Genomic DNA, 14,613 nt, shown 5'->3' with positions numbered 1-14,613 from the left:
CTACCTACTTGTTTCCATGTGGGATCTGCCCCTGCCTATACTGTATACCAGTTGTTTCCTCAAAACTGGAATGAAGGCCCACAGGACAAGATTGAATTTTTCACATAGCTATTGTGTATACATTTGGTAAACATTAATAAGCATTCACATAGATGTTAGCCAGATGAAAGACTGGATTTTCTGGCTTATAAAATGTACTGAGGGACAGCTTTTAAAACTTTAAATTGGTTGAGATTCCAATCTCCAAAAGAATCTATGCCTTAATTCAGTAAAGCAAGGCACATGCTTGTAGAAAACACATGAGTTCAGCCACATATTTAAATTTAGACCTGTTGTTAACTAGTTAACTACTGAGAACTGTGAAATCTTAATTCGCAAACTTGTTAAAGCTGCTTTTCATTCCAACCCTAAATGTCCTAGTTCTGGTTGGAACTCAAGAATCAGAACACTTGTCTAATGGAGTTTACTAATTGGTGGGAGAGGAGAAGAGGAAGAAACAGTGGAACCTGTGACTCTTAATAGCTCATCCAGACCATGATAAAAAGAACTGTTTTGCAGTTTTAACCTACTAAATGCTAACTGCAATGGTAAAATCTGCATAAGGTGTGAATTCACCTTTATAGAAAAGCTAGCTATGTCAGTTGTTTGAGGAATCAGGAGTGCAAATGGATAGTGTATACTACACTGTTCCAAAGCTCAATCTAACAGTCACACTGCCAGGGCTGTGTGAGCATAGCCCTTTAGGAAAAGACCAAACTCTGATTAGCCTTTGAGAAATGAGTGGGGTTCTTCATTTCTCCCCTACCACCCTCCATCGAAGCTCTGATCACACATTTTTTAGAAGGGGGTTATGACACTTAGAGGTTTTTTTCATTGTGAAAAATCACAGGAACTAAACATTCTATTGTTTCATTGTTATCTCCTTCAGCAACAACTGTTTGAATCTAGAGCTCAAAATAGGGTCATACTTAACACTGAATACTTTTTTTGGTGTAATTAGTATTTACATAGATCACAGACTTCAAGTCATGTATGCTGCAACTGAACAGTTTTTGCTCATGATAAGACAAAACAACTTGTAGATCATGACTATTGGTTGATAGCTGCTTTTGGTCCAGGAAGATGATAGGAGTGTTAGAAATGCAGTAGGGTATTTGTAAATCATATGTATATTACATACAGAGACCTCTGAAAAATACTACTAAAAGGAAAAAAAATCTGCTATAGTTCTGAATGTATTAAATATATTCTTGACAGGTGGAACTCACCGGTAATAGCATTTATGAGTATATACATCCATCAGACCATGATGAAATGACAGCAGTTCTAACAGCTCACCAGCCTCTTCATCCTCATCTCTTACAAGGTACTTCCATATGATATGACCATATACAAGTAAAAAGGATGATGAGATGTAGTGCTGATCTTAACATGCTAACACTTAATCCACTGAAATTTACAAATGTAAAAAGGGTTCCTGGCCAAGTGTTGTATCTAGCTATATTGATGTAGCATCTTTCATCTCATTCCAAATTGTGTAAATAATACGGTATTAAAACTTCATTCTTCAGCATATCTAGTTGCAATATTAGGTTTGTTCACAGTGATGAAACTTTTAAGTTGTAGACTACATGTAGACTACAGTTATGAAATAATAAATGACTTCGCTCTGTGAACAAGGGTATAGTAGGTATAGAGTTGTGAAAAATGCTTTGTGACCATTTGGCAACAGACAAAACATTCTGAAGTTTTATGTGATCCTTCTTCAAAACACATAGAAATGGGAGAGAGCAACTAAGATTGATTTCATTCCATCACCTCTGGGATGATTCAGGGTTGCATGAAAGCTAAATATAATTTCACAGAAGGGGCTAAATTATCTTGTTAAATAGTCATGTGCAATCTGAGTGAACAATCACAAATTCATTACATAAAATAGCCACTGCCTCCTTTTTTAATACCATGACGTATAACAGAGCAAACAATTTAAATGTCCATAGGGCATATTTATTTGTAAATCTTTTTTGAAGTTGGACATGTTGTCTTTGAATTTCCAGGAAAATGGGATAATTTAAGATACTGGTACATACTTGATTAAAACAAGAACAGTTCACTTATTTGAAATTCCATTGACGAGATCAAATGAGTATGTTATCTTTAATGTGTATTTGATAATTGGCATCTCAGTTCAAACTCGATGTAAATAAATATGTGGCTTTAGATGAGTCTGTTTTAAGTTCTCTCTTAATATCTGGATTGTCTGATCTTCAAAGTATCTGCAATCTATTTGATGTATGGGTTAGACAAAGGTACACAAATGATGTGGAACATGATTTCTTTTGTCACATGTGGAGAGTTTCTTATAAGGCCTGATAAATGTCTCTTCTTTCCTTCCTCCTCTTTGTCATATATGCACTAGCCATTACATTGGAATAGTGCAGAAGGTCTGGATAAACTAGAACCACACTGGCCTTTTGTTCTGAGTAATGGCCAGTACATGGTCTCTAAGAGGGAAAGGAGAAAACATATCATTCGTAGCCCCTCTGATGGTGGCTACACATGGAGATGAATTGTCTCTTTGGTTTTAATTCATTAAGTATCACACATTGACCAGTAGCAGGCCGTGTATCTGGGAAATACTGGCTAGAGTTTTATCTGCAAATTTTCTTTTAAAAGTGCTTAATATTTCAAATAGAACAGATGTTTTTCCAGCCCCCAATAATTAAGCCTTTGTGGTTAGAAATGGTCTGAATAGTAGCACCCAAGAGGAACAAACACTGTTATTATCTGCAAGCCACACTCAGGATGGCTCAATTTGCACTGGGGGGGGGGGAGGGAATTACAAAAAACATAGGTGTTGAGGTAGGGGACTTCCGCATGGAAGATGACTGAAAATTCCATCGCTCCGGCTCCCACGGGGTAATTAGAGGCTGAGATGGGAGTAATCAGCCTCCCAAAATCTTCCCGGGGCTACGGGAAAATGCAGTCTCATCCGTAGATGCCCAACACCCAGCCCCAAATCCAGATGGAAGGAGGGGCTGGGGGGCACTGGATGGAAAGCCCCTGAGAGAGTCTGGCTCTCCTGGACGCTGTCTCTGTGAGCGAATCAAGTTCCATTTCTTAAGATGAAAAATTGTATTTAAGTTTGGACATGCTTCAAGCGAGGAGGGAGGAATTACTCTGCTAAACAACCCAGCCACTAAGGTGCCAAAAAAGACTGAGTGGAAGAAGGACTAACATCTAAGCTTGTATGTTGGAACGGAATGGAAAGGGGGTGTGTGAGCCATTCTCATTATTGTATTTTGCTTTATCAAATTATTTGGCAAACCCCCCCCCCCCCCGAAGGACTGATCATATCATCTATAACAAGTGAGACTTGAAAGTTTTGTATTTATTGATATAATATGCCTCTAAAAGTATAAACTGTGTGGAAATAATAATATTATATAATTAAGGCTTTTGATCTTTGATTTGCTTGGAAGAGGATAGAAAAATTCATCGACTTGTTGATTTTAGACAGAAGTGGGATCTCATTAGCAGCTGGATAGATGCTAAATAACTTTGGACGGAGTCCTGGAGTCTTTGTGGGAGCCGTGTCGCATTTTTAATTTGGAAATCTGCCATGTTGGAAGTCAAGATCGGGCTGCAGAGCCATAGTCATAGGGGGAGGTGAGCCTTTAATATGTCATTATATTTGTATTTCCAGTCTGATCTGGTAAACCTCCCCTGGAAAGGCTAATGTTTGATGCAACCGGTCTGGGAAAATTACGGAGCAGACACTCAGACTTGATTTTATCTGAACTGTGTGGAGATGGTGGCTGCCAGCAGCAAAAAGACTTTTGGATTGATGTGGCAGAAACACCAGCGTGTGGGGAGATGCTGCGAACTTATAGAAGGGAATAATGAACATAACATCCACACAGAAATACATCATTGTTTGTTTTAACTCACTCAGAGGCTGTGAAAGAATTAGAGGAACCATCGGGAAATGACTATGGAAAGCAGCAGAAGTATGAGATAATCAGAGCCCTCCAAACTTGAATCATGGGAAGTCCTATTAAAATTTTTATAATTTGGCAGAATATTTGGATTATATGATATGCATATGTATTTGGATTATATGGATTATATGATATGCATATGTATAATTTGGAATATTTAATGTGATTTGATTGGATTGTTAAAGTGGAAAATTTAATAAAAATTAATTTTAAAAAAGGTGTTGAGATAGGGAGCAGTAAACTGACCATTTAAGTTAGCTGTAATATTTGTTTAGCAAGCTTTGAGATGTTTGGAATGTGGCTCTCCTAAGGAAGACCTAAACCCCAGGAGGCAAAGGGGAATGTTGCTTGAAACTCTGGAGTGGATTTCTTGTTTTGCTTTCTGGTTGAATTCGCAAAGCTACTAATCTGAGCGCCTGGTAGGTGTATGCGTGTTTGTGTCGTTGCACATGAACTTCTTGGTTTAGTTATAAAGCAGGTAGGGAGGTTTTCCATGAAAAGGAGCGTCCAGGGTGTGGAGGAAAATCTCCCTTCCTCATCCTTATCTCTCTGCGTTCCTTTAAGAGGTTTTCTTTGTGCTGCACTTCTAGTATTTGAGCCAGACAAGGAAAAGGATGGGTTTCCTTCCCATACATACTCCTTTTGTCATAACCCGCACTACTCCTCACTAGTCCTTTAGGGACGTGGGTGGTGCTGTGGTCTAAACCACTGACCCTCTTGGGCTTACTGATCAGAAGGTCAGTGGTTTGAATCCATGCAAGCTCTGGCACTCGCCACGGTGTCCCGTTGCACCAGAAGTGGTTTAGTCATGCTGGCAACATCACCTGGAAGGCTGTCTGTGGATAAACTCTGGCTCCCTTGGCCTGAAAAGCGAGATGAGCGCCACACCCCATAGTTGCCTTTGACAGGACTTAACCGTCCAGGGATCCATTACCTTTTACCTTACTTGTCCTTTAACTTGAAGCAGCAGATATTTGCTCTTAGAAGACTCAGTGAGTTGACAGTTCTTCAATGAAAATTCAGTGATTTGACAATGATTATTTAAGGGCCAGCAGTAGCAGCTGGGTGAGAATACAGTGCAAAAAACAAAACAACAGTAGCAGGATCACTCAAGTGGATTTGTTGCTAAACGATTGACAAAGATGTCGAGATCCTTATCATGCAGAGGTTTAAAAGTCTCAAGGTTTCAACTGTGGCCATGTTTCCTAAGTATGTTTTAGATTGGCTGCTCTTTCTCAGAATGTAGGCTATAGCATCAACGGTCTTTAGCCACCAGTTAGATTGCTGCAGCTGCTGACTTGGAAAAAAAAATGTAGCAGACTATGAGACACCTTGCAGAAAAAGATTTTATAGTTTGTTATTCTAATGTCATCTTTTACTTAATGTGTTGAAGTAAAGGTATGGCTTACATACTCATGTTTTGTATGTAACGTGCTAACTCAGCTAGTTAAATAGATCTTCAGGATTTTTTTTTAAATGATCTTTATTCATTTTGCACATAAAAAGAAATAACACAAAATACAAATTCAAAAAGGAGCACACAAAAAAGAAAAAGAAAAAAGAACCCCCCTACCCCCCCAAAAAAAGAGAGAAAAAGAAAGAAAAATATAAAAAGGGAAAAAGAAAAAAAATAGATCTAATAATCTTATATCATTTCCATAACATTGAGACTTCCCTGGTTCCCCCCCCTTTGATTTCCCAATTTATTTCCTCATAGAGCAATTTTCACCTTATACCAAATAATTTTAATTACTTAACCTTTCCTCATTAATTGTCACCATTTAATTATATCTATAAACTCAATTTTTAAATACTTCTATTCTAATATATCTCCCCAACTTAAAATTTTTACCAACAACAAAACTATATTTTAATACTTCATTCTCCCCCCCTTCCCCTGGACCCAGATTCCCTAGATACCTCAGCAAATTCCATGTTTCGTACCAGTGTCGGACTTTTCCAATCAAGCCAGCCTAAAATCACATGATTGAAACATTTTATCCCACTCCCACCCTTTCCAAAAACTTCCAGCAATATTTTTTAAAACCACTCTGCTGTTTCCACACTTTTCTTGCTGCTTCCCAACACCCCCCTTCTTCCTTCCCCTCAACCCAGAGCTTTCCCTGCACACCCTCTCTCACTGGGTGTGCAGAGACTCCCCCTGGTTCTTCGTTGGAGAGTTCTTTTTTTAAGTCCAAAACTTGTCCCACATCTCCCACTTGTGGGGCATTTTGACAATCTTCTTCCCTCTCTCCTTTGCAGTTTTGAAGTTCTTCTAAATTATCGTTAATGTCTATCGTTTTTATTTCTTCCTCCGTGTCATCTGAGCAGGTCAGTTCTCTTCCAGAGTCCTTGTCCATATCTCCCTTTGTGTCCTCCAGTCTTTTGTTGATTTGTCGCAATTGTTCATTGTTCTTGACCAGCTGTCCCTTGATGTATAAAAGTTCCAAGTAAATCTTTTGGTAATGTAAGTCCTGTGCTGATGTTGAGACTGCCATCGTCCTTGCTCTCAAATGGTGTCAAATTCCCAAATGGAGTCCATTTTCAGTCCTGGCTAATCCATAAATCCAAGTATCAATTGTCTAGTCTTTTTCTTAATAAGAACAAAATATCAATCCATTCACTGATCTCTCCAGGGACCTAGTTCCAGTCTCCTGGAGGGTTTTGAAAGTCTGATTCTTGGTAAATTGGTTACTTCCTCTCTCTTCCCCTGCTGGGGATCAAATTACTGCTTCACAAAACAATCAAAGTGGGAAACCGACTTCCGTTTTTGTAGTCACCCACCGTGTCCAAATTTTAAAAGAATATTGCCAATCAAACTTTTTTACTCACGCTGAGTTGTTTTTTTCCCCTGATCATTGCTTTTTGCGGAAGGAATCCACCGCTCTCTGGGTGAAGGCTCGGGACGTCGCTTCTGGAGCTAATGCTGGTGCCCAAGATGGCTCCCACGACTGCAACTCCACTGACTCTCGGGGGCTCTGCCGAGCTTCCTGGGCAGCGGAGGAGTCGTGTCAGGAGCTCTGCAGGGCAAATTTAGCCCCCGGTAAGCTCAACCCGGGGTTCTATGGGGATCTGCGTGCCCCCGCGGTATTCCCCCCCCTCCGCGAATGCCAGAAGCCTCAGAGCTCGAGGCTTCTGCGACCTCACTCCAGCGCGGTAGACCGGAAGTCAGATCTTCAGGATTTTTTAGGAGTTAGGTCAATAGATTTGTGTGTTGTTGTTTCTTTTAGTTTATGAACCTAGCTCTTAGGTGGTCAGGAGTTACATAGCTTCATAGGTTTGGGAAACTCCTTGCTATCTATAGATTAGGGATGGATCAACATGTTTCTGGTCTGTGTTGGTTCACATAGGATCATAAATCTGTTTCTACAACTATCTGCACTTTTTAAAAGCAAAAAAAAATCACATTGTTGTATTATTATTTTTTACAAAAGACACAATTTGAACACATTTTATCCTAAAATACCCATTTTTGTGTGCATTTTGGTACATTTTTTGAGCTGACACCTGTATTGCAAAATGGGAGAAGTATGAAAACAGAAGGATAACTGCATTCTGATCCACGTATTAGTCTGGTAAGTGCAAATCTAGTCAGTTTGCTTAAAAATGAAGACCAAACAAAATCCTCAAGCAATTCGAGGATAGATGGATGGGTCATTTGTCTCTCTCGTAGTTAGTCTGCAGGGGACATCAACCTGCTAGCTGTATGAAGCTACATTATCTCTACAATTCTATGATCTCTCACCAGGCAGCTTATTGCAATTGTCTAGCTAGCAAGGATGTGCTCTGTGTGGCACAGGTCCTTCAGGAAAGAAAAAATGAATGCAGTCTGCAGGAAGTAGCAGGTTGTGCACAGATGGAGGGTGCCCAAATATTTGCGCAAGGGCTAAGTATCCATGCGCCTCCAACATGTCCAGAAAAGAACATGGTAGGTGAGAATTAGTATCTTGCTCTAATTTCTAGCAGAACCAGTAAGGATATGGTTGGATCTTAGTACAGATGTCATAAAGTCAATTTTTAGTGAGTTTACATGTGTATTGTTCATATCTGTAAGCTGTTTGTAGTGAAGAACTATTGTTTTCCATGTAGGAATGTTACATGGAAGAAAGTGAAAGCATGTAAACGCCTTTATTTGGTGGAAGCAGCAAAAAAATGTCAAATTCTTTATCCATAGGAAATAAATTTAGGCTGTGATTGTATGCTTAACTGGGAGTAAGTTCTACTGAACTTGGCGAAGTTACTTCTGAGTAGACATGCAAAGGATCACATTATTTCTCAATTTGCTGGAATGTGGAAGTCCTCATCAAGGGGGTTTGGGAAGTTACTAAGGGAAGCATAATTCCGCATTTAAATAAAGCATCTTAATTGCAAATAAAATTATATTATTAAAAATCATTTTTTAACAATGGAATATACTTTGAAGCCCTGTGCTCCAATTTGACATTCTGACCATAAGTTTCAAACACCTAAATATTCAGAAATAATCCGCAGATAATGAAATGAACATCTGTGTGTGAGATGGTTGTCTTTGCTACACTAAATAAGACAGTTTTCTGTCAACTCGTTAAAAAAATCTATGCTGGACCCAGACAATTGTGCCAGCTTCCTGCCAGTTACCAATGTACCTTTTGGGGACAAGGTGTTCACGCAACTCCAGACACCACTGAATGACACTGATTATCTAAATCCATTTTTGGTTAGGATTTGGCAGAGAAACTTTGATCACCGTGGTGCCTTCTTTGTCAGGAGAAAGTAATAAATTGCAATCCTGTTGATTTTCCTGTACCTCTCAGAGGTGTCCAGTATCATCCACTATGATATCTTGATGAACTGGTTGACTGGTGGAAATTGGTGTATAATATTGTGGGTTCCTGCTCCCTTGATGATCAACTATAAGGCTGCTTATTGGGAATTATGCTATGGTGTTCTTCAGGTTTTATTCCACATGTTGGACAGCATCTATATAAATCTACTGATTGAGGTGTTCTCAATATTTTGATAGCATGAAGCTCAATTTCTCTTGTTCGTTATATTCAGGTGAAGCGGTATAAGTGCTGTTCATTGTCAGGTGATAGTGTACTTCACCTGAAAAATCAGGTTCCCAATATGGAGGTGTTAGCCTCAGAGACCCAAATGACTTCTGTGGCATGACGGTTGCATACCAACTGCTATTTTTCTCAACAACGGAGATAGCCTGACCACAGTTCTCCATGTATGTGTTTAGAGCAGGCACCCCCAAACTTCGGCCCTCCAGATGTTTTGGACTGCAATTCCCATATTCCCTGACCACTGGTCCGGTAAGCTAGGGATCATGGGAGTTGTAGGCAGTGGCAGAGCTTCATGCTCCGGCACTGAGGGCGGGGCTGGCGCCCGTTCTGGGGGTAGGGCGCGCGTTCCAGGGCCGTGGCGCGCCTCCCAGGGGCATGGCATGCCTCCCGGAGGGCTGTGGTGCCCGCCCGTGATGGCACCCCTTGGAGCCTGCCGCTCGGGGCGGCCCGCCCCTGCCACCCCTATCTTCCTTCACCCCTGGTTGTAGGCCAAAACATCTGGAGGGCCGCAGTTTGGGGATGCCTGGTTTAGAGTATTGTAACGTACTGCATCATGTGGGACACCTTTTGAGGACTGTTCAGAAACTATGGTTACTGCATAATGTAACAGTGGGGCCGGTCATATTGGAGTTTTAAAATGGCTACACTGCCTTCCAATTAATTTAAACTTGCTGATTTTGACCTATTCTATTCTAATAGTAAACTCATTCTCAAAGTGTGGATACTTTTGGACCAAAGCTCACAATTTGAAAGAGAATTATTACAAAATAAGGATAAACCTTTATCCAAAAGGTATAACTTTTTATTAGAATGGGAAACGAATGACGAATTAGTTAAAGCTTCAGTGACACACTGGGCAATAGTTATAGGACACAATATAGATTTAAACCTCTGGGAGAAACTTTGGGAAAATGATCGGAAATGTACTGCATGTTATTCATTCAAAGAGAACTATTTGAAAATGATCCATAGATGGTCTTTAACTCCGAATAGGTTGGCTAAGATGTATAAAGTAGAATCAGATATGTGTTGGAAATGTAAGGAAACAGAAAGAACCTTTTTTCATGTGTGGTGGACATGTAAAAAAGTAAACGAGTACTGGGAAATGATTGATAATGAGTTTAAAAAATGTTTAAAATAACCTTCCCGAAAAGACTTGAGTCCTTCTTATGGGGAATAATTCATACAGAAATTCCCAGATGTTAGAAAAGTTTATTTATGTATGCAACAACAGCGGCTTGAGTATTGTTATCCCCAAAATGGAAAGTGAGTGAGGTCCCATATGAAGAGGATTGGCAACGTAAGATGCTAAAATATGCAGAACTTCAGGCTTAACACATAGAATAAGAGAACAAGAAGAACACATACCGGTATTTAAAGAAGTGTGGAAAATATTTATTGACTATATGGAAAATAATTGCACACAGCTGAAAATGCTGGCAGCATTAAGATAAGTTCATCAGTGTGATTAATGTTTGAACAATGTAAAAATGGAGAATGATTTAATTGGTTATAGTAAAATATGCAGGAATGGAAGATATGTAAAATGAACCATGGAAGGAGAAGAAGGGAAGTCATTGGATATTTAAAAGTATGTAAAATGTTTATTCTGAAATGTAAAAATCGATACCTCTGAGAGAATGATGGCATTTCAGAGAACATTGTACAGAAACTGGCCCAAAAATGTTTAAAATAAAGAAATTCATGGTTTTAAGGGATGCTTAAAATATGAGGCCTGTGACAAGCCTTCTATTATCTATTCTATTATTCTATTATCATTTTCATATTCATGCTTCATGTTTGTAAGCACAACTAAAAAGCACTACAGTTTTAATATTAAAAACTATGTTAAAATGGCAAAAGGAATATTGTAAAGAGTCTTGAAACATTTGTATTTTGTTTTCAGAGTATGAAATAGAGAGATCTTTTTTTCTGCGAATGAAGTGTGTTTTGGCCAAACGGAATGCAGGACTAACATGTAGTGGTTACAAGGTAAAGTGCTTAGATTTTTGCCATCTTCACAGGGCAACAGGTTTTAATTATAGAAGCTTGCCTTAAAGCAAACACATATTTTACAGTAATATAGCTGCTATCTGTGACATTGATGCTAGGGCTCAGCCAAAATGGAAGGGACTCTGTAAAAATTCCCATCATGAAACTTGCCTTCATTCTTTTTTGGTGGTATGTGTGGATTTGTGAAACATGGCAAAAATGTTTGACTATTCAAAATGCAGTCAGGAAGACATCATTCTGTTATAGCTTCATGATAACACCATGAAGCCAAAGTTGACTGTCTCTCTGACATCCTCATGCTGTAATTGTCTGGGATTCCATTTTTTTAAAAGGCACTAAAGTGGCAGATCAGGAAAAGAAGCACCTAAGAACAGTATGCAAAAAAGTAAGCAATGAGTGCATGTGCAACACTCCACTCTTTTTTGCCTTGAAACTTCACAGGTGAAGATTCAGTACAGCTCTAATTAATAGCATTTATTGCCATAGGCTCCCCAGTGATGGAACCTTGCATCCAGGGAGGCTTGTATTGTACTATTCTTACTACCTTTGAGGGGGCCAGTGAAAACCTTCCTTTATTGCAAAGAGCCTCTTAGCTGAGTTAGATTTAAAAGTGGATATTTTGTCTTTTAATTCTTGCTTTGTTTTTCTCACTGGGATCATAGCTCAGTGTTTTGTGTACAGAAGGTCACAGGTTCTCCATAGCATTTCCAGTTAAAAGATTAGGTAGCAAGTGATGGGGAAGGCCTCTGTCATAGTAGACATTACTGGGCAAGTCAGGCAAATACAGCTTGTGACGGTGTTTTGCTCTGTAAAGCTCTTTCTTACGGTGAACCACCCACAGTTCTTCACTGTGGGGCAATATGGAAATCCAACAAAAAATGTCTTTAGGCGGGTAAACTCCAGTGTATTTTGTCCCTTCTCCTTTGACTAATTAGCAGACTGTTGGGCAATGTGTTTCCCCCGCACATCCACCATGCATGCCCCCCCCTTCCAGGTCCACAGCCTCTTGTGCAGAAATGCAAATAAATGCTTTGCAATAAAGCTTATAGCCTGATACGGTGCATGTTTACTCAAAAGGAAGGCTTTGCTGAATTCAGTAGGGCTTATTCCCAAGTAAACAATCATAGTGTTGCTTGTTTTCCTTTGCCACCTCATGCTATGTCCCGGAAGAAGCCAACCCCAAATCCAGTCTGCAACGGTTTTGGCTGTCATTTGTTTGCTGCATCAGCAGCCTCTATGAAAGCAGCTTCTGCCACAGCAAATAGCAAATGACTTATTTGCAAGGAGAACTGAAAACTCTGAGGATCAGATGGATTGAAGGTGTGAATGGCCCAACAGTTCTTCCTCCTCTTCTCTCCTTGAGTGAGGAGAGTGAAGGTGGAAAGCCTCTGCATGTACATCTTATTGAGACCACTAAACTCACTGAACTTACTTTTGAGTAAATATGCATAAGCTACACATTATAATGAATTACGAATGCATGTGGAGAAGCAAATGGAATTGCTTCTACCCCTATGTAGGTTCAGCATGCCGTGTGAATGAGCCTATGCATATACTGATGGTATGGCTATAGCCACTGTCTGCACAATCACAAACTCTGAAAAAGGCATGTCTCCAGTTGCATGTGCAGTGCTTCCACTCTCACATCTTTTTGTGCTGAATTATACCATGAGCGCCAATTACAAAATGGCTAACATGGTGTGGGTGGCGCAAAATGGCTGCTCTAGGGTGTGTGGCACAACTCAAAATGGCTGCCACATTTAAAAGAGCAGAAAAAGACTCAGGACTACCAAATGGTGTGTGCATACCCCCCTCCCCCGCATCAGTGTGGAAAAAGGCATCTACCCCAGCAACTGCCGTACTGCTCATTCTTTGCACCTCTCTTTGCTCAGAATAGAAGAGAGGGAGTGTGTCCATTCAAGTGAAATGTGGGCATGTTTAATAGAGTGTGGCCAGTGTAGGAGAGGCCAAACCAGGGCAAACAGGAGCTGAGCTGAAAGAGCAAACGGACTCTCATGCTCATTTTTGAGCAGATTATTTGCTGAGATCTGTGGCAACCCCAGGGGATGGGACACGATCCTGCTGTCTTTCAGTTTCTGTCGGTCTATCTGTCATCACTCATCTCTGCCTTCCTCCTTCCAAGCCAATAACTGTTTATGGCAAGACTTCGGTACAAACACCAAACAATGTTCTGTGTGTGCATTTCAACATAAATTGATCAAATGTATAATTTAAATTTGGGTGCATGTTTAATTAAGTCTATGCAAAGGAAATCAAATTTTATCTGGACATTTCACAACAACAACAACAACCACCTTATTATTTATACCCTGCCCATCTGGCTGGGTTTCCCCAGCCACTCTGGGCGGCTTCCAACAGAAAAACAAAACAAAACAATCCAATCTATTAAACATTAAAAGCTTCCCTAAACAGGGCTGCCTTCAGATGTCTTCTAAAAATCTGGTAGCTGTTTTTCTCTTTGACATCTGATGGACGCCACTACCGAGAAGGCCCTCTGCCTGGTTCCCTGCAACTTGGCTTCTCGCAACAAGGGAACTGCCAGAAGGCCCTCGGTACTGGACCTCAGTGTCCGGGCAGAACAATGGGGGTGGAGATGCTCCTTCAGGTATACTGGACCGAGGCCACAATGACCATTATGTTATAATAAGAAAATGTATAATAAATATTTGGAGGGCTACAAAAATAATTTGATACCCTGAATGTATCTAGAGAATGTAGAGTCAAGATCTTTGCAATTTAATGTCAATTTAATTGTCATATAGTGTTAGCATGCAATACATGGTATATGTTGACCTCTGATATAAAACTACCAATTCACCTGTAAAAAGACTACTCAGGAAACACACCCACACACAGACAGAGAGAGAATATCCTGGAGATTTTAGGTAAAAAGTATTATCAAGAGGTCATCTTAGTCATTCCTTTCCCCTTCATAACTGTACCTTTTTTTCTCCCATATCATACCAGGTGATCCATTGCAGTGGCTATTTGAAGATACGTCAGTACATGTTGGATATGTCTTTGTATGATACCTGTTACCAAATTGTGGGGCTGGTTGCTGTAGGTCAATCATTACCTCCGAGTGCAATCACTGAGATCAAACTCCATAGTAACATGTTTATGTTCAGAGCAAGCCTAGATCTAAAACTGATATTTCTAGATTCAAGGTAAGTAAAAATTTAATTTTAAAAATGGCTGTTCCATTTTTCCATATGCTTGTGGCAACTTGCAAAAGATAGCTGAAAAATATAAACCTGAAAAAACAGCAAGAGAACAATAGAATCCACACAAAACTTTAGCAACAATATTATCTTTGAATTGTTACAGCATTTGATAACGAAGCTTTGTTGTATGTTATACTTGTTACGCCTGTAACATGAACATAGGATAAAGTGAGACTGTAGAACAAGCCACTGCTCATGGAGTAAATACTTTTATCTGGTAGCATCTAGCAGTAATGGTTGAAATTGAGTTAACAAAAATTACTGGAAGACTGAGCTTGTCTTTTGAAAGACTGGACATTCTTTTAA

The 14,613-nt window shown here is 39.7% G+C and overlaps 1 protein-coding gene across 1 annotated transcript in view; it reads left to right on the top strand.

Annotated features, from left to right (window-relative positions):
• SIM2 (SIM bHLH transcription factor 2) overlaps positions 1-14,613 on the top strand; it is a 54,142-nt gene that overhangs the window by 25,182 nt on the left and 14,347 nt on the right. The window contains exons 4-6 of the mRNA XM_035116471.2: positions 1,258-1,366; positions 10,956-11,041; positions 14,051-14,250. Coding sequence (XP_034972362.1) covers positions 1,258-1,366; positions 10,956-11,041; positions 14,051-14,250 — 395 coding nt within the window. The remainder of the gene's footprint in view (positions 1-1,257; positions 1,367-10,955; positions 11,042-14,050; positions 14,251-14,613) is intronic.

The sequence above is a fragment of the Zootoca vivipara genome, chromosome 4 (assembly GCF_963506605.1).
Source record: "Zootoca vivipara chromosome 4, rZooViv1.1, whole genome shotgun sequence".
NCBI classification, from domain to species: Eukaryota; Metazoa; Chordata; class Lepidosauria; order Squamata; family Lacertidae; genus Zootoca; species Zootoca vivipara.
Note: the sequence above shows the minus strand (reverse complement) of the source record. Positions and strands in the feature narration are given on the sequence as shown.